The sequence below is a fragment of the Lissotriton vulgaris genome, chromosome 5 (assembly GCF_964263255.1).
Source record: "Lissotriton vulgaris chromosome 5, aLisVul1.2, whole genome shotgun sequence".
Taxonomy (NCBI): domain Eukaryota; kingdom Metazoa; phylum Chordata; class Amphibia; order Caudata; family Salamandridae; genus Lissotriton; species Lissotriton vulgaris.
Window position 1 is genome coordinate 1,916,502,641 of NC_141693.1, and position 22,655 is coordinate 1,916,525,295.

The 22,655-nt window shown below is 48.6% G+C and overlaps 1 protein-coding gene across 1 annotated transcript in view; it reads right to left on the reverse strand.

Moving 5' to 3' along the window:
- The window catches only part of LOC147717712 (E3 ubiquitin-protein ligase TRIM39-like), a 723,224-nt gene that overhangs the window by 282,185 nt on the left and 418,384 nt on the right, over positions 1 to 22,655 (reverse strand). The window contains exons 6-7 of the mRNA XM_086920555.1: positions 14,875 to 14,895; positions 14,758 to 14,784 (exon numbers count right to left, since the gene is read on the reverse strand). Of these exons, the coding sequence (XP_086776681.1) occupies positions 14,758 to 14,784; positions 14,875 to 14,895 (48 nt within the window). The remainder of the gene's footprint in view (positions 1 to 14,757; positions 14,785 to 14,874; positions 14,896 to 22,655) is intronic.

Consider the following 22,655-nt stretch of genomic DNA (forward strand, 5'->3'; position numbering starts at 1 on the left):
ACATGCACGTTAGAATTCTTATCTGAACCCCGGAGAGAACACTCCTTAGACTGCTCAGTGGACTCCAGCCTGGACTCCTTATTCTTTTTCCGCTCGTCCCGTAATCTGGACGTCTCATCCCGCAGTTGGATCAGTTGCTTGTAAAAGGTATCAACATCTGTAAGATCAAATAAACCTTTATCCAAATTCTCACAATGAACTGACACAGCCTTAGGTTCTAGCGTGTCCGAAAATTTACGAAATGTAGTAACAACTTCATCAGCCAAAGTAGCCAAAAAATACAACAATTCTCGCTCTGTCCATTTACCCCTTTCAGTAACAACCTCAGGCAGAGTAACATAATTTGTATTCACTTTACGGGCCCAACTACGCAAGTCCACGGCCCTTTCCGCAGATAACCTGACACCCGACTTATCCCCTTTTCCTGGCTTATCCTGTCCTTCGTCGTCAGATTCTCCAGTCGGAGCCGTAGGCGAAACGTACGGAGGCGGCGATCGATCTAGTAACGAAAAATCATCAATTTCATTATTAAGGACAGGATAAAGTGGTCGACGAATAGGGAATTGACCAGTCGTTTGCAATTTGCGTTCCCGTTCCTCTCTCTCTCTCTTTTCCTGAGCCTCCTTTTCCTCAAGCTGTAAAGCCTTATCTCGAGCAGCCTTGCGCTGCTCTTTGTCCGCCAAGGCAACCTCACGTTTCATTCGTTCACGCACCGCTTTCTCCCACATTCGCACACAATCGAACATATTTTGTCTAGACCTACGTTGGAACAAACACTGCTCCACAAACTGAACCTTTCGCAAATCGAACGACCCATGTAGTGGCCATTGCAATTCGGGATCGGTTTTAGTATATTTATGCCATAATTTACTGTACATTATAGGGGGAAGGCCAAATTTAATGTACATCTCACGATTTGGAGTTCCTTCTGGAGGAGCCGGCTGTGATTCCCGTACCTAATTGAGGTACCATTTCCAAGACAGCACATCCCTCGGAGTGTGCTTAAAACAGGCATGTTCAGAAAATATCACGAAAGCGTGATATCGTATAAACTGGCACTTACAGTACTTCACACAAATGTGCCGCTCAGAGGAAAAAAAACAAAATTAGAGAAACATCTCTACATGCCTGCCTATGTGAAGTGCACTACACATATGATTCAAAGGTCACAAAGTCACAAATGTTAGCTAACTCAAATCATAGACACAAATCATAGAACTTCGGCAAGCGTCCGAAGACTACCTTACTGATCACAAATCATAGAACTTCAGTAAGCGTCCGAAGACTACCTTACCGATCACAAATCTTACCCAAATCTCAAAGGTCCAGATTCCATCTGCCAAGGTCTTTTAATCGAATCAGCCAAACGGCACTTATCCAGCAACGCAGACGATCAAGAACTCAGTCGGAGACCGGCGCCACCTGGAAGGTCAGATCGGAAGGAAAGGAAGAAACACCGTGGGTGCCAAGACTCGGGTCACTCAGTGGCAGCGTACGCGTCCATGGCGAGTGTCCAAACCTTCGTCACGACCTCTCCTTCGGGCATCCGAGTCGCCGATGAGTCCCTTCGTGGTCGCCAATTTGTTGTATCGGGTTCTCAAGGCCTACATGCTCCGTAGATAACCCATTTACAATGAAAGAACTGTTGGCACGGACACTGAAAAGTACAAAGAATAAGTTTATTAAGACCCCATGGGGTGGTGGTACATTCCTACAGCACCCTTCGGCAATGCAAGAAGTATCATACCGATCGTTGGTGTGATTCGTTCTTTTATACAGTTTACAGGTAATAAAAAGATAGGCGGTACAAGGTTTACAGAGTTTATGTACATATATGGTCATTTTTGGAACACAGCCAACTCATGGGAGGGGTTACGACCCCACTGGTCAGTTTGGCGGCACATTCCTGAGGGGTGACTGGTCAGTTGGAACTGCGCATGTGTGGGCTTGACCGTTACTAAAAATAGCCTGTTGCTGGGCAAAGTCGACTGGCCAGTAGTACAGACAACGGACTAAAAGACATGCTGACCACGAGGCGGCTCATTCTCTAAAATGGCCGCCGTACCATACAAAATGGCGTTTTCTAATATGGCCAAGTTAAGGAAAAGACGTGTAGCACAGCTAAGCGCTAACTCGGCCATTGTCAAATTACGACACAGTCTCCACAGTGACTCCCAAGACTAAACTTCCCAACATCAGTTTCGAATGTGAACTAACGAGAGAATAAGAAAAAAAGAAAAGCAAGAAAAAAATGATATAGAGGAAGAAACTTTACCATAACCATCCCTCAACACAAGCATAAATAAGACCTACCCCCTTATCCTTATACCGCCCCCCCTTTCTGCCATCTGCGGAGTGCTTCTTTCACTTCCAGTTCAGAGACAAAGAAATATGATTTCCCCTCCCATACTGCCTTCAGACGTGCCAGTTCCTGCAGATACACTTGTACCCCAGTAGTTTTTAACGGGTCAATCAATTGTCTAAGCTGCCAACGCCTGTCCATTGTTGCTTTACAAAAATCCTAACAAAAGAAAATAGAAAATGATTCAACTGAAACAGGTGCTCTAGGTCTAGCCTTCAAAGAGACAGCTTGTCGGAGCAAAAAGTTACCAAAATAAATAAGAAAAGGGCGTGGATAGCGAGCATCCTGCCTACGACGTACCAATGGCAGTCTGTGGGCTCTTTGTATCTGGCAATCCCAGTCCCAGTCTCCCAGGTCCGGGAAAGCCTTCTGCAATAACTGTACCACAAAGGCCCTAGGGTCTGACCCTTCTTGCCCTTCCGGAATGCAAAACAATTTTAGATTTTGTCTCCTCTTCCGATTTTCCAAATCTTCAATTTTTAACGGTATTGTCGCAAGCAAGTCATCATGCTGCTGAACCGTGTTAGTTATCTTATAAGTTGTTTCTTCCGTACTAACTGCTCTTAGCTGTAGTTCCGTTATATCATTTGTAAGAGTCCCAACTTTCGAAGTTACTTCCTTTAATGATTGCTGTATGTTATGAGTATCTGCTCGGACTTGAACAAACAGTTCCTGTGTTTCCTCCCTTTGGTCTTTAAGGGTTTGCAGAATTAAAGAAAGTAGCAACGCTTCGCCATCTTGAGCATCTTTGCCTTGGGGTTCTTCTTCTTCGCAGGGAACACGAGCAGCTTGATGGAAGCATGTTTCCTCAGGTGTCCCCTCAGGCATCCCACCCACTGACAATCTGAGCGTCCAGCATCCGAGAGTCTAGATATCAGGGTTTTAACCCCACCTTTGGCTTGTACCCATCGATGTATTAACCAATGCAGTCATTAATGGGGGTAGTAGGGGCAATGTCATTTTCTTCTGAGGTACATGGGTTATTTAAGAGTAGCCCATTATTTCGTATTGAAGTACCGCCCTCCATGCCATGAACGTTGCCCTCTGTTGGCCTCAATTCTACTATAGCATCTGCCTTAAGAATAGACACAGCTGCTGATTTTATAAATGTGGTACTGGTAGCGGACGGTAGCTTTCCCGTCCGGTCCAACCCCGCTAGAATAGCGTTGACACCTTCAAGTTGATTCTGAGTCTTATTCTGATTCTAATTCTATTTCCATACTTTCTGCGAATGGGGCCACACCCTTAAGAAAGGCGTCCGCTTTTTCTCTGTGGTTATCGGGCCTTTTAGGACTTTTAGCGGCTTGACTGGGAGCTTGAATCTCCATATCCTTGGTGTCCTGACGGAATTCCCACTACTGTCATGGCGGTCTATTTCAACAACCCGAGATTGGTGCTGTACCGGATAAATCTCCGCTGGGCTATTTATCTTCCTGAAACCCTGGGATTTAGGCACTGAGTTACTTTATTGTGGGTCTATAGCGTGAGTCACAATTTCTGCTAGTCTGTTACCAACGCTTGCCTCCATTGTGCCCTCTGATGAAAGTAACTCCACTGACTGCTTTGATTGCAAGAATCGCATTACCGGTTTTCCAAGCTTCCCAGCCCCTGCAGCATGGCCGGAAAGATCTACCTTCTGAGCCTCCATACCTGGATCATCCCCCACAGCCCCTGCGGCACTTACCGGCAGTCAGCTGGTTGCACGGGTGTTCCTCACAGTGCTCTTCAGTGGGGCCATAATCCAAAATACGCCAGAAGTCGCATGTGGCAGCGGGCACACTGTGAGCCAAGAGTGCAGGCTCAGTGAAGATCGCCGAGCCGCTAAACACACAGCAACCTGCGTAGACGGCAGGCGTTTGGGGCCAATTCGTGCAATCGCCTGTATTCAATACGGATGTTTGGCGGTTTCCAGCAGTTCCGGCAAAGTGAGTCTTTTCAGCCAGCAATTTATAGTTTTGCAATCCTGTTCCAGCATTATGTGAAGGAAGATTTGTTTGTAGTCTACATTTTCACATCTCTCTTCATATTCCTCGTATTTCTATATCATTCATCGGGCTCTGACTCCAAAGCCTCGGGACTTCCTCTGTGTGCTGGTGCTCAGAGACAGCGTCAATCCGCCATCTTGTCTCCTCCCAAACCAACCATCTTTCCAAACATGGTGTTGCCCCTATAGCCTAAAATTGAAAGCATTCTGGCTTGGGAGCACCGCCCTGGCACAGAACATGCCATCGCTGATGGTCTGTACAGGTTCTTCCACCTTAGTGAAGAGAACTCCCAGGTGGTTGGGTAGTTCTCCCTACTTTCACCTGGAGAGGACAGGTGTTAGATCTGGCATCTTTTGGCATGTTTCCCCTGTCTGATGGCTTTCTGGCCTCCTGTTTTTAATGGTACGTTGGACTTCATTATGCTGGTTTAGTGCCTCTGTGCACTTTCTCACTGCTATTCAGTGTTGAAGTGCAAGTGCTCCAGCTGTACATTGTGTTTATGGATTGTTGTTTTCATCTTTGGCTTATTTGATCTACTACTGCGTCCCTAGTACAGTGCACTGTGTGTGCCCAGGGTCTGTACATCACATGCTGCTAGAAGGCCTGCAGCACTGATTGTGCCATCCACACAAGCAGTCTTTCAAAGGTGTCTCAGACCTGCCACTGTAGTGTCTATGAGCATTTTTCTATTGCCATTTTGATCTGGCATGTGCCCCACACAAGGCCCTAACTTTCCCTTTTCTTACATATCAGTAACCCCTCAGGTAGGCCCAAGGTACCCCCATGGGCAGGGTGCAGTATATGTGAAAGGTAGGGCACGCTCTGGTTTGTGTGACATGTGTTGATAGTGAAATACTTCCAATTTCGTTTTCACTATTGAAAGGCTATCTGTCCGATAAGATAATATGGAAGTTGCTTTGTAACATCTTAAAAGTACAACATTCCATTGGGACAAGATAGAGAAACTGAGTTTAGGCTCTCTGAACTCAGAATTTAATAACATATCTTTTTTGGGAGATGTTTTTTAAATTGTGTGTTTGAAAATGGCACTTTTAAAAAGAAGGCATTTTCTTGTTGAACCATTCTGCATGCCTCTACTTGTTTATGTATTGACTGGCTTTCTCAGTCAGTCATAAGCTTTTATTCGATATGCAGAGATATCTTATAAGCACATTTATAATACAATCAATACAATGTACAAAAAAATCATTGCCACAAGAAGTCAGTGAAATATTAAAAGAGATAAAAGGATATAAAAGACTGTTAATAAATTAGCTAAAAAGAGAATTAAACAGCTACTGACAATCTCTTACATCGAATGAGCCAAAACTGCTTTAAAAATGTAGCTATTCCGCACACAATGGGGGGGGGAAGTGTCCGTGCTTAGGATACGCAAGGCTACTGAGTGACTGCGTGTGCCCATATTTCGGCAGAGTGGTTTCAGCCAGAAGCTCCTAGGCCTTGCGTAATCCGGGCATTCAAATAAAACATGCGCAATGGACTCAACCTTACTCGGGCAACATGCACAGTTGGGAGAAGTACGGGCCGCTAATGACCATTTTTATACCAGAGCACCTAGCGGGAGGGAACCAACTCTAAATTTAAAATAAAGAGATCGGTCAAAGGGGAGAGTGATCAAGTCCAGGTAGGGTTCAATGGCCACAGTGTCTTTAATTTGTAGAAAGGCGACAGTGGACCTGCAGTGGTTGGAGCTTGTGATCAGACGTTCCGCAGTCCATTTCCAATAAAGCGCCTTGACAACTTCTTTTGGGGGGGCTGAACGGGATGACCAGCAATCTCCTAGTCCGATATTTTCCAAAAGCTTTTTGGTGTCATTTAACCATCTTATCTTAGCCCAACCCCCCTGGCTCATTATATCTCCCAGGGCATCAGCATAGGATTTTAATTCTTCGCTCCTCCAAATCCGTGTCCACAACAGGAGCGGGCGAAGCTGGGCCTGATCTTTGATGTTTTTACATCCCGTGTCCATCCACACTGGTACTGATGGTGTGCTCAGTGGAACAGAGATGAAGGATTTTAAAAGCTTGCTCTCTGCTGTGACTAGGGCATCCAGTCGGCAATGGCCCCACAGTTCTGCCCCGTACAAGGCTGATGTCGCTACTTTGGCCTTGTAGATGTCAAGTACTGGGGTAAGTGATCTCCTAGTTGAGGCTCTGTATTCCCTCATGAGAGCTCCTCCTACTCTCCTGTGGTTAAGGACCATTTTTTCAATGTGGTTTGCCCAAGTCATCCTGTCCGTAATCCGGATACCAAGGTAGTCGAATTCGGCTACTTTCTCTAGGGGGATAGAGTTGAGTGTAGGTGGGCGGCCCAATTTTTTAGGTGGATTAACAACTAAGTATTTCGTTTTGTCCACATTTATTATTAGCCCTTTTGCATCACAGAACTCCTGGAATCGTGTTAATAGTTTCTGCAGGCCTTGTGGGGTCTTCGAGATCAGGAGCGTGTCATCCGCAAAAAGCAGGGTTGGGATGCGGACACCTCCAAGACAGGGGGCGTCGGCAGGTTCTTGTTGGAGATGTTTTACCACCCCATTCAGATATAACGAGAATAGGGTGGGTGCCAAGACGCAGCCCTGTCTTACGCCCCTAGACACTGGTATCTTCTCAGTGAGCTCTCCGTTTTTACCCCCGCGGACCTGTGCAAAGGTGTGGGCATGAAGGCTTATGAGAAGGGACAAGATGTAGGGTGGTAATCCCAACTCATGAAGGACCCTCCAAAGCTCTTCCCGGGGAACTAGGTCAAAGGCAGTCTTCAGGTCTATAAAGGCTAAGTAAAGACTACCCTTGCCTAGTTCCACCACCTTCCACCCCAAAAGGGACAGCCTAAACACCTGCTCTATAGTCCCCATACCAGCCCGGAAACCAGCCTGGAAGTCTGATAGGATTTTATTCTCCTCCACCCAATGGAGTATCCTACCAAGGATAGCTTTACCAGCTATCTTTTGGGTGGAGTCTATCAGACTTATGGGGCGATAGTTGCCCGGGGTTTCCCTACACCCTTTTTTGTAAATAGGGACAACCACCGCCCCTTTCCAGGATTCTGGCACTACTCCTCCCCTCATAATATCGTTTAGGAGAGCTGCTATGATCCTTCCCCATTCTGCTGGGTAAGCCCTCATGAGATCACCCGGAAGGCCGTCCAGGCCCGGTGCCTTGCGTGGTGATACCCAGCCTATAACCCCCTCAATCTCTAAGGGAGTGAAGAGGTCATAGGCATGAGGTTCAATTGCCAGTGTGAGGTCCCTCCCCACAGACAGATCCCCATCAGGTGGGAGGTATAGGGACCCAAAGTGTTTTACCCAGCTTTGAGGCGGGATGTTGCAGGGTCTCATGGCTGCGTCGGATTTGCTCCGTTTACTTATAAGATTCCAAAAGACCCCTGAATCCCTGATTTTACTAGCCTGGAGTAGGTCTTCCCAATATTTATCTTCCCACTCCCTTTTAGCCAAATTAAGGGACTTTCTATAGGCCTTCCTTGCTTCCTGGATCACACTTTGGGGTTTTGTTTTGACTGCCTCAACTAGCTTTGCCTTATGGCCCCTACATGCTTGGGTGTACCACCCCTCAACTGGTTTTTTAGTTCCTGTATTGCCCGGCTTTTTAGAGTACAGGGTAAACACGTTAGTTAAGGCTTCAATCAGGGAGACAAATAACCCACTCGCTTTACCCACCCCTTCTGGGGAGGTTCCGAGAGATGTTACCACACGGTTTAGATGGGATTGAATTTCCCCAACCTTTGCCTCGGATAAAACCAGTTTCGCCCATTTAATTCTTCTACCACATGGGGTGACTTCCGATTCATCTAGTGGTACGGGTGCCAGGTTGATGTTGGCCCTCCTTAAGGGTTGCCACCATTGTTCCATTTTTAGGGAGAGTGAGTTGTGATCACTTTCTGTCGAAGGGACCACCTGCATGTCCCTTACAAAAGACCATAAGCACACGTCTATTAGGATATAATCCAGCCTAGAGGTGTGCCCCGGTCTATTGTAGGTATGGGCACCCCCCCTATCCGAGGAAGTCCTCCCGTTCGCTGCCCTTAGATTAAATTCAAGACTCAGGGAGTATATCTGGAGCGCCACTTCTGTCCACCTTTTGATTGGTGGGATGTCCAGTGCCGGGATCCCCCACCTAGCATCCTCCTCATCTTGGTCGAGGGAAACGTCCGAGCCCAAGGGCTCGAACGTGCAGTTCAAATCACCTGCAACCAAGGTGCGTGTCTTATGGGGCGTGTTATTTAACAGGGTCTCGAGGAGAGCTATTACTGGAGACTTTCTCCCACCCTTTGTACCCCGTGCATACACATTATAGATATTTAGAACCATTCTTCCCCTTTGGTCTATAAGGGTGATATTTTGTATGTCCGGGGAACCTGTGGGAGAGTCCACTACTCTACAGTTTAGAGAAGCCGCGACCCAGATAAGAAGGCCGCCCGAAGGTCGGCCCCTCCCAGATTCCGAGACTTGCGCAGGAGAGGAAAATGAGGAAAATCCCACCCTTTGGACCGGCGCCAGGCTCCATGTTTCCTGGAAGAGGCACAAGGAGTGCTCATCAACCCATGCAGTAAAATCTGGAAGAACCAGTTTTCCTGCAATCCCTGCAACGTTCCAGCTGAAAACCTTAAAGACTAGGTCCGTCACAGCTGGAAGGTCGCTGGGCGCCTGGAAGCCCCTATCTGTAGGACTCCTCCTAAATATTCGAGGAGAGCAGGGATCTTGTGGAATTGCTATAGAATCTCCCGTTCCACTTGCAAGGTTTGTTTGGGTGGGTGGTGCTCCTGCTGGGTCTACTCTGCTCGCTGTTTCCAGTCAGCAGGGGCCAATTGCCCACATTTGATTCTCCCTATTGCCCCCTACAACCCCAACCCAGTTTTGGCCAGAATTTGGGGAACTTACACTTCCTCCATTAGGGCTAACAAGGTGCCTAGGATAAAAGTATGAAAGATCTACCAATTTAACCCCCGGGGCCCCCATATTTTTGATAGGAGTACAAATGGATGGTACTACTCTGGGGTCTTGGAAGTTTATGATTACACAATCCCCCACCTGCATTTTTTTCCCTTGCCCCACCCATCCCACTCTGCGGACACTTAGGATAATGCCGTCCACATCCAGGGGGATTGGCTTATTTGCCTTCAGCCAGTGGATACACTTGTTCTTGAGTGATTGATGGTTTTCCAACTGGCCATCCTTTAGGGGAGGCACATTAACCATGACGGCAACAAAAGGTTGACAGTCTGGTGGGAGATTAATCGGGGGAATCCGTCGTGGTGGGTTACTGGGGGCCGGTGGGGAGGTAGTTGGGGCAGAATGTTGGGTTACAGGCCTAGGGGCTTTCCCTGTCGTTAACCCGCTGGGTTTGCTGCTCCCCTCTGTTTTTTGTTGGACTTCCTTTTTACCACTAGTTGTCTGTTGCTGTTTTTGTGGAAGAGGCTTTGACTTATTCTTCTCAGGCTCTGTATGTGTTAAAAGTCCCTTGTGACTTGGGCCTGCTTTGGGATGGAAAGGAGATTTAGGAGTTGGGATTACTGGGCTATTAGGAATAGCTTTGTTTTGAGATGTTAGGGGCTTAGGGCCACTATGAGCTGGTAGTTCATTCCCCTTTGCACCCACGTCCTTATTTCCAGTCACTCTAGTTGTTTGTTTGATTGTTGTTTTGAGTGAGTGAAAACCGTCCAGGGTTGACTGCTCTAGTTTGTCAATCCTCTCCCCTAGGCCCTTGACTTGTGTTAGTAACGGTTTCAAGAGGGTATATACCTTCTCCAGAATATTTTCAACAGCTACTAAGTCAGTTGGCTTTGAGACCTTGGCTGAGTGTGAACCCTTGGGAGAGAACAGTACATCCCCTTCTATATCTGTTTCATTCAGCGTAGGGGCACCCCTTGTAGTTCTCGTACTAGATGCAGGAGACTTCCTTACTCTTTGGTAGAGGGCGGCCTGTCTCACTAGCCTACCCTTCTTGCGTTTACGCAACTTTTTACCTAAGGGGAGAAACTCCTGTCTAGTATCAGGAGTCACAGTGATAGGTGAAGCCCCAACTAACTTCCCGTCTGATGTAACTGTGAGGGGTACAAGCGATTTTGGGGACTCAGGATCTCTGATGACATCACTTGTCGGAATAGATGGTGATGATGTGGACAGGTTACTAGGGCCACCGTCTTCCATTGTAACTATAGGTAGAAGAGCGGCCAGATTTTCCAGCCTATCTATATTTTGCTCTATACCAGTCAAATGGGGGGGTACTGAGGGAACGATGACCACACTAGGAGGGGTACCCGCTTGAGCCCGGGCGATGGCAGGTGTGAGCGACTGGGCGACTGCCCCCAAGGATGAGCGTCTTGAGGGGAGGTATACTTCAGATAGACGCCGCTCAGACATGGCGATCTCCTTTTCAATCACCGCCGCTACCCTGGTGATAAAACGGTCCATTGTTCCTATGACAGGGCTCACGGCATTTGATCCCCTGTCAACTTCGCCCCTGAGAGGCTTTCCAGAATGGGTAGACATGGTTTGGGCAACAGAACGGGGACAGGCACCGAGTGTATGTCCTCACGGCTGGTGGAAAAGAAAGGGACGTGGCCCAGCCCAGCCTCTGTTAGCCCCTGATGGCCACAGACGGCCCGCCCTCTGCCCGGGCTCCGCCCGGCGTCGCCCGCGCGTGTCCCGCGACGCGGAGGTCAAGGCTCCGCTTTGTAGCGCCTCTGGGCGCGAAGACAGCAGGGACAGGAAGTCCGCGCAAAGCCCACTGGGAGCTGTAGTCTCCAGCCGCTCCTGGATGTCGATGGCGGCGAGACTAACAGCGTTGGCAACCCAGGGACTGAGGCAGAGTGCTGGCGTGTGGTCAGGTAGGCAGTTTGTGCTTCAATTGACTGGCTTTCTGGTTTTGGACTGACAGGGGCTGAGGTTGTGCATTCAATGTAATTAGCCACAAGGGGTGTAGAGGTGTGTCCTGTCTTTCCTGGGTAACTCATAGTTGGGCTGAATAGACCTGGTCTTCATTTAGAGTGGTGGGAGGAGCTTTCACTAGCACCTAAATAGGCAGGTTCTCCTCTGCACAATGCCTTCTCCTTCTCCTTTAGAGAAGCTGGGCCAGAGAGGGCAGAACTGATTTGGACTGGGCACGGAAACCCATGCCACAAAGACAACAAACAGAAAATGTGGTATAAATATTTTGGCCCTGACCCCAGGACTTTAGAACTCTTTTGGATCAATGAACCTATCAAGAAGAAGAGCTGGAGAAGCCTTGAGGGAGACCTACCACTTTGCTGTGTGCTTTGCTGAGTTGGCCTGCAGTGACTGCTCCTGTCTTGGGCAGTGAAAGGACTGGACTGAACTTTCTGCAACTTCTTTGTTTGAGTTTCTCCAAGGGCTTGAAGTAGAGCTTGCCCCCTGTTTGAGAAGATTCAGGAACAGAAAAGACTTCAAGTTAATCTGATACAAGCACTGTCAACTGTGTGTTTTGTGCTGCAGCAGAAGAAAAAGCAAACTGACGCCGTCCATGACGTTGCTGCTGGCTCCGTGTCCTCAAGGCACCAGCAGAGGCTACCGCAACACTTCACACTGCAACACTTGTCTCACCGATAAGGACGATGCAGCTGAGCTGCTGCTTGAACCATGACCTGTGGGCACCGCACTTCGCACCCCCTCACTTCACAGCGTCGCCCTGGTATACCAGATGACACCGCTCCACACCGACATTGACGCCACTGCTTGCACCATGGTTTAAGGGCACAGTTCATAAATTACACGAACCACACCGCAGCCTTGACCTACCGATGCCGGCGCCATTGACTTTAATTTGTCAGTCAACAATTGTGCTTCAGCAACGATGATGTTGCTGCCTGCAATGTGACCTGCTAGCAGCACACCACTTCGCACTGCAGCGCTGGTCTCACTGACGCCGCTGGCCGAATATCACTGAGCCGCTGCTTGCACTGCGACCTGAGGGCACAGCTCACCGCACCGCTGACCTTCTCACCGCAGCCCGACGCCTGCGCTACTGACTTCAATCGCATTGAGTTCAATCTGCAGCATGTGACTTCAAGGGCCCGACGACTCCTGCACTGACCTCCCAAACCGACACCGGCCCTTCAAGGTTCAGTGCGAGGTCACCAACACCCTCCATTTCCAAAGGTACTGCTTGCGGGTATTCCCGACACTGCAGCTAGCCTACGACGCAGCGGTCAGCCAGAACTGTTTGGATTTGCTATCAACTTCAAGGAACTGTATTTTAAGTCTATTTTTGCAAATTGATAATTTTAAGAACTATATGGTGGGTTTTTATCATTTTGGTCTTGTCTCGAACAGATATAATTTTGGCTATTTTTTCTGAAACTGGTGTGGTCTCCTTTTGTAGTGTTTTTACTGTATTACAGCTGATTTGTGCAAATGCTTTACACACTGCCTGTGAGATAAGCCTGACTGCTTGTGCCAAGCTACCAAGGGGGTTATCAGGGGTTATTGCAGAAGTGTAAGTCCCTTATCCTGACTAGGAAGAAGGGTCCCTACTTGGACAGGGTAAAAACCTGCCAACTAGAGACCCCATTTCTAACAGTGGGCCCGATTCACAGAACTAACTTAAGACAAAATCCTAAACTTACTACTTTTGGTATTCACAGAAGTTAGGATTTTGTCTTAAGATTGTCTTAAGACAGACTTAAGACAGACTTAAGACAAAATCCTAACTTAAGTCTGTCTTAAGTCTGTCTTAAGACAAACTTAAGACAAAATCCTAACTTCTGTGAATACCAAAAGTAGTAAGTTTAGGATTTTGTCTTAAGTTAGTTCTGTGAATCGGGCTCATAGTTCGCAGAATGTATTGCGTAAGGTTTCGATAAAATTTTACTAAATCTTTGTATAGTGTTCTTATTTCCGCTGCATCTACATGTAAAAAATAGGACAATATAGGAAATGAGCAGCTTCACTACATGGGCTTAGCCCGGGTACATAACAGTTATGAACTGTTATGTGTTACTGTGAATATATGTATATACATTTAGAGATGTATTGTATGTTTCATGCAAATTACAGATTTTTGAATAAAGTGAAAATGTGCTATGGCTGCACTCTAAGAAGCAAGCATTAATGACTCTCAGGTGGATGTCTTTCCTTTAGCAACCAAGCCAAAAGAAATAATTAAATGCATGATGGTTACTTCCTCTTTTCATGTGATAAAAATGTCTTCATATTCTGCCTGAGTGTGACTCCCTATAAATCACTGACCCCAGATTACTTATTCTGTATCCCTATGGCCACTTGGAAGCATAGATGCAGTTTGGCCCAAAGTAAGCATTGACACTGTATTGTCACTCCAAGTACACATAACGTCTTTGCGTGGCTCTGTGTGACCCCAGTGTCATGGCTGTCAGACAACCACAAGGATGCTAATCACAGAACACTGCTGCTAACATGTGCTGTCACGATTCATTGCCAGAGTCATTGTCTTCCCTCTTTCCCTAATGCTCACCAGAGGGACAAGCACTGAAACACAGTGAGACCAAGGAAATGGGAACAAAACAAAGGAAGCAATGATGACTTCAGTTGTTGCCTGGAAGTTTATATTCCAAAGACACTAGTCTGATTGTACTAACTGGGGTCAGACAGTGGTTTAGACAACACAGCTTACAACAAAAGAGACTTTAAGTAACTCACTCTTCTAATATAACTAGATTCCTATGCCAGATTGCACCTCAAATGGTCAGAACAATCATGACCCAACGCAGGAATCACACAGGAAAGAAAGGAGTAGGGAGAGAAAAGCCTCCAGAGCCAAATAAGAGAGTCCACAGGAGTCTCAGAATCCGAGAAAGGGACACAACACAGGAGGGCCAGGTGCAAACTAGCGACAGTAGTACACCCACCAAATCGCAGTGTTTTCAGGAAAAGAAGTTAAACCCTACTGACCTTAAATATGTTTCTTCCTTCATTCCCCTGGAGGTAATATGAAGTAACAGAAACAGCACTAATGGAACGCCATGTGTTTGTAAAAAACTCAATGCTCAATTTTCTATGCTAAGATGGCTGCTGGGCGCGCTTGCTCCGGAGTGCCTGTATCATTTTCTACTCACAAGATGACCATCGCATTTAGAGAATGCAAATGAATCAGGCCAAGGAAACCTGTTCGCTCACTCCCTAGGGGCTCTAGAGGGACCAAGGCATTAATTTCTCCCACATGGTAAGATGGCTGTACCGTCCTCTGCCTTTGGTAAGTCCCCGAAAACTTGACACCTACTTTGTTAGAGCCCCTGGGGTTGTGTGGCTCCGGTTTGTCATAAGCATTTCCCTTAGTTCACTGTAACTCTTGGTAGTTGTAGCTGTATACTCCCAGTTTCAAGAAGACATTCTAGAGCATTTAGGGTCTTAGAAAATCAATCTAAATCACTTTTACTCACATGCAAAGCCTTTGACGTATTTCCACTCTGAAAATAAGAAATAGATACAGAGTTTATGAAGTTACAAATAACAATGGAAAATGGCATCAGTCATTTTTTACCATTCATAAAACTTACCCAATTCAGCAGGAAATGTTGCTGTTTACAAAAAAAGAAATAGTACATTAGATTATAAATATTCAACAACAAATTCCTACCTGTTATTTCTTTTAAGTGATATCACTCCTCTAAACTCCGCCTCCCCCAATATAATAACCATACAATTTCTTTAGGACCACTGTAACTCCAAGGCAGGTCCTTCCTACAAGTTTTGCCCCTGTCCTTGGACACACAGGAACCAGGTACTACTGCAAGCTCAGTAAATTGTTACCTAATGCCTTTTGGGCTTTGACTTTCAGAGGGGAGCAGAGTCTCAAAGCGTACTCTTCGACAATGGTGTGGAGCCAAACTTATATTTGTTCCTAAACAAAAGTACTCTCAATAAATACAGGGCCTGATTCACAAAAGGGTCTCCACACTCGAGGTGGAGCCCCTGCAGTCTTGGTGGAATCTCCACACTCATGGCAGAGCCTCTGCAGTTATGGTGGAATCTCCACATTTGTGGTGGAGCTCCTGCAGTCGTGGTGGAATCTTCACACTCATGGCAGAGCCTCTGCAGTTATGGTGGAATCTCCACATTTGTGGCGGAGTCCCCTGCAGTCGTGGTGGAAATCTCCACACTTGTGGCGGAGCCCCTGCAGTCATGGAGGAATCTCCACACTCGTGGCGGAGCCCCAGCAGTCGTGGTGGGAATCTCCGCACTCGTGGCGGAGCCCCAGCAGTTCAAGTTCAAGTTCAAGTTCAAAAATTTGTATAGCGCACTACTCACCCAGAGGGTCTCAAGGCGCTTGAGGGAGGGGAGATACTTTACTTATCGAATAACCAAGTTTTTTGTTATTTTCTGAAGGAGAGGTGGTTCTGTGTAAGGCGGAGGTGGATGGGGAGGGAATTCCAGGTCTTGGCCGCTAAGTAGGAGAAGGATATTCCCCCCATGGTGGATCTTTGGATGCGTGGAATTGCGGCGAGGGCTTGATTGGACGATTGTAGTTGGCGGGAGGGGGTGTAAAAGGACAGGCGCGTGTTGAGGTATTCGGGGCCTAGGTCGTAGAGGGCTTTGTGTGCGTGGGTGAGGAGACGGAACGTTATTCTTTTGTTGACGGGGAGCCAGTGGAGGTCTTTCAGGTGATCGGAAATGTGAGCTTGGCGGGGGATGTCTAGGATGAGTCTGGCTGAGGCGTTTTGGATGCGTTGGAGTTTTTTCTGTAGTTTGGCTTTGGTTCCGGCGTAAAGGGTGTTTCCGTAGTCCAGTCGGCTCTTGACCAGTGCATGGGTGACTGTCTTTCTTGTTTCGGTGGGGATCCAATGGAAGATTTTTTTTGAGCATACGTAGGATGTTGAAGCATGATGATAAGACGGCGTTGACTTGTCTGGTCATCGAGAGGGAGGAGTCCAGGATGAATCCCAGGTTACGTGAGTGGTCCGTTGGTATGGGAGCGTTTCCCAGGGCCGGTGGCCACCATGAGTCGTCCCAGGCGTAGGGGGATGATCCTAAGATGAGGACTTCCGTTTTGTCAGAGTTCAGTTTTAAACGGCTGTTCTTCATCCACTCAGCTACTTCTTTCATCCCTTCTTGTAGGTTGGTTTTGGCGGTGTTTGGGTCTTTGGTGAGGGAGAGGATCAGCTGGGTGTCGTCTGCGTAGGAGATGATGTTGAGGTTGTGTTGGCGCGCGATGGATGCGTGGGTTCTCATGTATACGTTGAAGGGGGTGGGACTGAGTGATGATCCTTGTGGTACGCCACAGATGACTTCGGTGGCCTTTGATTTGAAAGGGGGGAGGTGGACTCTCTGGGTTCTTCCGGCGAGGTACGAGATCATCCAGTCCAATGCTTTTCCTTGTATTCCGGCGTTGCTGAGGCGTTGTATAAGGGTGCTAGGACAGACTGTGTCGAAGGCTGCGGAGAGGTCAAGTAGGATGAGGGCAGCTGTTTCTACGTTGTCCAGTAGAGTTCGAATGTCGTCTGTTGCTGCGATGAGGGCGGTCTCGGTGCTGCGTTTGGCTCGGAAGCCGGACTGTGAAGGGTCGAGGGATTTGTTGGATTCGAGGAAGGCGGCGAGCTGACTGTTGACGGCTTTCTCAATGACTTTGGCAGGGAATGGGAGGAGCAAAACGGGGCGGTAGTCCTTAAGTTCTGTGGGTTTCTTCAGGAGGGCGCTGAGTTTGGCATGTTTCCAGCTTTCCGGGAAGGTAGCGGAGTTGAGGGAGCAGTTGATGACGTCTCGGAGTTGGGGTGCGATAATGGAGTCTGCTTTGTTGAAAATGTGGTGGGGACATGGGTCAGTTGGCGATCCTGAGTGGATGGAGTTCATCAGGAGGATGGTGTCTTCAGTGGTGAGTGGGTTCCAGGCGCAAAGGTTGTTGGAGGGGGGATTTAGTTCGGAGGTGGGTGGGGTGGACTGGCCTCCGGGCAGGTCTCCAAAGCTGTTATGTATGTCAGCGATTTTGTTGTGGAAGAACGAGGCTAGAGAGTCGCAGAGGTCTTGGGAGGGAGTGATGTCATTGGTGCCGACGGTGAGGTTAGTAAACTCTTTGACGATGTTGAATAGTTCCTTGCTGTTGTGGGCGTTGTTGTCGAGTCAATCCTTGAATGCTGATCGGATCAGTTGGTGGTGTTTGCGGGTGGCGTTCTTGAAGGTAGCTAGGTTGTCAGTGGTTGGGTTTTTTTGCCAGGCTTTCTCGAGGGTGCAACAGATCTTCTTGGATTTCTTAAGGTCATCATTGAACCAAGGGGCTTTTTTGCTACTTTGCTTGATTTGATGGTTTTTCAAGGGTGCTAATTCATCAGCGCTGTGGGTGATCCATTGTTTGAGGTTGGTGGCTGCTTGGTTTGGGTCCGATGATTTGGTAAGAGGGTTTTGGTGAAGCGATGTGAAGAGCTGGTCGGTGGTGATTTTGTTCCACTTTCTGCTGGGAATTGGTTGTGGGTGGTTGTGGGTCGTAGTCTTTTTGTAGTAGAAGTGAACGCAGCTGTGGTCCGTCCAATGGAGAGCTGTGGTGTGATTGAAGGAGATGTGCTTGCTGGAGGTGAAGATTGGGTCGAGCGTGTGCCCGGCATAGTGGGTGGGGGTGTCAACAAGTTGTTTGAGTCCGAGATTGGCGAGGTTGTCCAGAAGGGTGGAGGTGTTGCTGTTCTTTTCCAGGTGGAAGTTGAGGTCTCCCAGTAGAATGTAGTCCTCGGAGGGGAGGGCGTGTGGGCTGATGAAGTCAGTGATGTCTTCGCTGAATTGTGTGCGGGGTCCTGGTGGCCTGTAGATTAGGGTGCCTCTGAGTGTGGTCTTGGGGTCGGTGTGGATCTGGAAGTGAAGGTGTTCGGCGGCTGCGAGGTTATCGTCGGAACTGGTCGTGATGCAGATGGTGTTCTTATGGACGATGGCGATGCCTCCTCCTGTTTGGTTGATGCCGTCCTTTCGGATGATCTTGTAGCCGTCCGGGATGGCTATGGCAATGTCGGGTGCTGATGAGGCGTTCATCCAGGGTTCTGTAAGAAAGGCGACGTCCGGCGATGTGGTGTTGAGTAGGTTCCAAAGTTCAATGGCGTGTCTGTGGACCGAGCGGGTGTTGAGCAGGATGCACTTCAGGTGGTTAGTGTCGGAGCTCTGTTTGGAGTTTGTGGAATTGGTGTGGGTCCTGATGCAGTCGAACTTGCAGGAGTGGCAGGTGAAGGGTCCATGGGTGTGTCCTGGGGCGTCTTGGTAGCAGTCTGGGCGACGGCCGGTGTTGAGTGCTGAGAGGGTTGCAGCGCCGTTCGTTATGCGGGTGGAGTGGATTTTGCGGGGGCCAGGGGGTTTGGCGCTGGGTGCGGTACAGGCACGGACGGGCGTAGACGGGCTTACTTTTGGCGCACTTCGGCGCGCATGGAGCGCGTCCGCTGCGCATGAACGCTGTGCGCAAGAGCATCTGTCATAAGTGGATAGTGGAGGGGGGCGGAGCGAGGGAGGGGCAGCTGGGAGGCGGGAGCGTGGTGGAGAGCCTGGCTGGGAGTCACAAAAACAAAATGGCAGCAAAGCAAAAGTGAAACAGGACGCGATTGGCACAAGCAGGGATATCGCAATGATGTGGGCAGAGGCACCGGCACAATCAGGCCCTAAATCAATTAATAAGCAAAGCGACCTTTGAGCTAAAGCGCTACGATTACAAACAAAGCGCTACGATTACCAATAGTCACAAATGGAGCAGTGAGAGCAGAGCACAATCAGGCACAAAATCAATTAGCAAGCAAAGCGACCTTTGAGCTAAAGCACCCCGATTACAAACAAAGTGCTATGATTACAAACAGAGCAGTGAGAGCAGAGCAAAATAGCAGAGCAGGTATTGCCAGCAGTGACTGGTAAAGCGCTACGATACCAAGTCAGGAGGGAGCGTGGGGAGCGACCGCTTCAGCACGAGTCATGGGGAAGCTCCTCAATGAGATTCTCATTAGGGAGATTCTGCCAGACTGCAGAGTCTGCCCCACGACTGCGGGACCTCCGCCACGAGTGCAGAGACCCTTTGTGAATCAGGCCCTAAGTGTCCACACTGTGCTGTTGTTTTACTAGTGTAAGATATTTAAGACACTGATAATCATTAAGGTCAAATGATCAGTACTATACTTGATAGCCTCACTGTAGCACACTTGCTATGAAATGCTACCACTTAATGTGTATCACTAGTACAGAATAGATTGCAGCAATCTGTTGCAGAGAAAAAAGAGGTACATTTTGTATAAACACACTTCAATTGTGTAGGAACACACTATTCTTAATGTCAGGAGACTCTTGGCATGGGTCTCCTGCACCACAAAACATAACATCTTTCACAGAATGATAAAATGGAAGCAGTTTTCACAAGGGTAGAGCCATTCTCCACACCTCCATACCCGCCCTCTTCTTCTGAGTCTCCAAGGACAGGAAGAAGAACTCTAGAAGACGACACCATTACAAAATGATCACATTTCTGTCCATATTTACACTTTGAGAAATAGATCATTGTGTCTGCTACTGAAGCCAGCAGTCAACTGTCCATAACATTTTATTTCTCATTGTTTTTTTACAAATACCTTTTCGTTTTCTATTTGTTCTACGCCTCTTATTTCAGATTGTTTAATTAACATTTGTGGTAAGTCACAATCTTTGCTGGGCTATCAGAACACAACATCTCTAACAAGAGGCCTTTGTCAAGTGGCTCAATAACATTTCCAAAGCCAGGCTGTGCAGGAAAAGGCTTGGTTAAATGTGTCAGATGTCTTCTTTTTGGTGATGTCCAAGCAGAGTGTAGGATGGTCCTGGTGGGTCTCCAGAGATAGCTTGTTGAAGAGATGACAGAGCTGCCCACACTGATGGCTTTATTGGTTTTGCAGCAAAGTATCAATCTGATGAGGGCTTGTGAGGGCGGCCAATGGAGTTTGTGAAAAGATGTGTTTCATAACCTCTGTGGTTAAGTCGAGCTGCAGTATGTTGGGCGGTTTTAGAGTAACACGGGTGCAGGCCGTTGAGTAGGTGTTACACTCACCACTGTTGTATGGAGAAAATCAGTGACTTTGTTTTCCAGAAGGTGTTATTAAAAAGATACAAGGCTAGTGAGGAGCTTTTGAAGAAAGAGGTCGGAGTGTAGTAAGGCATTATTGGGGAGAGATGTGTTAGAGCTCAGTGAAAATCGTAAGGATCTGCAATGGATGGAGGCATGCATGTGATGAGATTTTGGAGAGACACCTTTGGAGAGATAGGCTGGGGTCCAGCAGACAATCAAAAAATCTGATGTGAGAAAGTAGCCTACATATTTGTACAAGTGGCTTAGGAAAGTAATGTCATGATCGTCTGTTTAATGATTGTAATTTGATCTTAGTTACATGTAAGCATAATATTGATGCGTGTCTGTTATTCTGTTGCCTTGCATTTTTGCATTCTTATTGCAGTTATTTTTGGTGGATGGCTCCACGGAAGCTTCTCAAATTGCTTTTTAAAAGTTTGATGAAAATTCATTCATATTTCTGAACAAGCATTTACAATGCAATGGTCTCGGCATTCTTAAAGTTAGAGCTATTGGCATTGCTCATGACATTATTTTTATTTATGTTTTTGTTTTTAAAACATAAATAAATGGCATTGTCATTTACAATGCCAATAGCGGGGCAGGAGAGCAAGCACAACGAACGAGGGGGCAGGACAGCAAGCACGACCAACTAGGGAGCAGGAGAGCAAGCACAAGCAACGAGGGGGCAGGACAGCAAGCACAAGCAACAATGGGGGCAGGACAGCATGCACAAGCAACGAGGGGGCAGGACAGCAAGCACAAGCAACGAGGGGGCAGGACAGCAAGCACAAGCAACGAGGGGGGCGCAAGAGAGCAACCACAACCAACGAGGGGGGCAGGAGAGCAAGCACAACCAATGAGGGGGGCAGGAGAGCAAGCACAAACAAGGAGGGGGGGCAAGAGAGCAAGCACAACTGGCGAGGGGGGCAGGAAAGCAGGCATAACCAATGAGGAGGGGGCAGGAGAGCAAGTACAACCAGCGAGGGGGGGGGGAGGAGAGCAAGCACAACCAGCGAGGGGGGGCAGGAGAGAAAGCACAACCAACGAGGGGGGGGACAGGAGAGCAAGGATAAACAACGAGGGGGGCAGGAGAGCAAGCACAACCAATGAGAGGGGGCCCGGAGAGCAAGCACAACCAACGAGGGGGGGCAGGAGAGCAAGCACAACCAGTGAGGGGGGCAGGAGAGCAAGCACAACTAACGAGGGGGGGCAGGAGAGCAAGCACAAGCAACGAGGGGGCAGGAGAGCAAGCACAAGCAACGAGAAGGGAGGCAGGAGAGCAAGCACAAACAACCAGGGGGGGCAGGAGAGCAAGCACAAGCAACGAGGGGGCAGGAGAGCATGCACAAACAACGAGGAGGGGCAGGAGAGCAAGCACAAACAACGATGGGGGCAGGAGAGCAAGCACAACCAACGAGGGGGGGGACAGGAGAGCAAGGATAAACAACGAGGGGGCAGGAGAGCAAGCACAACCAGTGAGGGGGGCAGGAGAGCAAGCACAACCAGCGAGGGGGGGCAGGAAAGCAAGCACAACTAACAAGGGGGGCAGGAGAGCAAGCACAAGCAACGAGGGGGCAGGAGAGCAAGCACAAGCAACGAGGGGGGTGGTAGGAGAGCAACCACAAACAACGAGGGGGGGGCACGAGAGCAAGCACAAGCAACGAGGTGGGGCAGGAGAGCAAGCACAACCAAAGAGGGGGGCAGGAGAGCAAGCACAAACAACAAGGTGGGGCAGAAGAGCAAGCACAACCAACGAGGGTGGGGGGCAGGAGAGCAAGCACAAACAATGAGGGGGGCAGGAGAGCAAGCACAACCAACGAGGGGGGGCAGGAGAGCAAGCACAACCAACGAGGGAGGGCAGGAGAGCAAGCACAAACAACAAGGGGGGGCAGGAGAGCAAGTACAACCAACGGGGGGCAGGAGAGCAAGCACAACGAACAAGGGGGCAGGGGCAGGAGAGCAAGCACAACGAACGAGGGGGCAGGGGCAGCAGAGCAAGCACAAGCAACGAGGGGGCATGGGCAGGAGAGCAAGCACAAGCAGCGAGGGGGCAGGGGCAGGAGAGCAAGAGGGGGCAGACGCACAACGAGGGGACAGAGGCAAGAAGCACAAGCAACGAGGGGGCAGGCGCAGAAGAGCAAGCACAACGAACGAGGGTGCAGGGACAGGAGAGCAAGCACAACGAACGAGGGGGCAGGAGAGTAAGCACAACGAACGAGGGGGCAGGGGAGCAAGCACAGCGAGGGGGCAAGGGAGCAAGCACAGCGAGGGGGCATACGCACAACGAGGGGG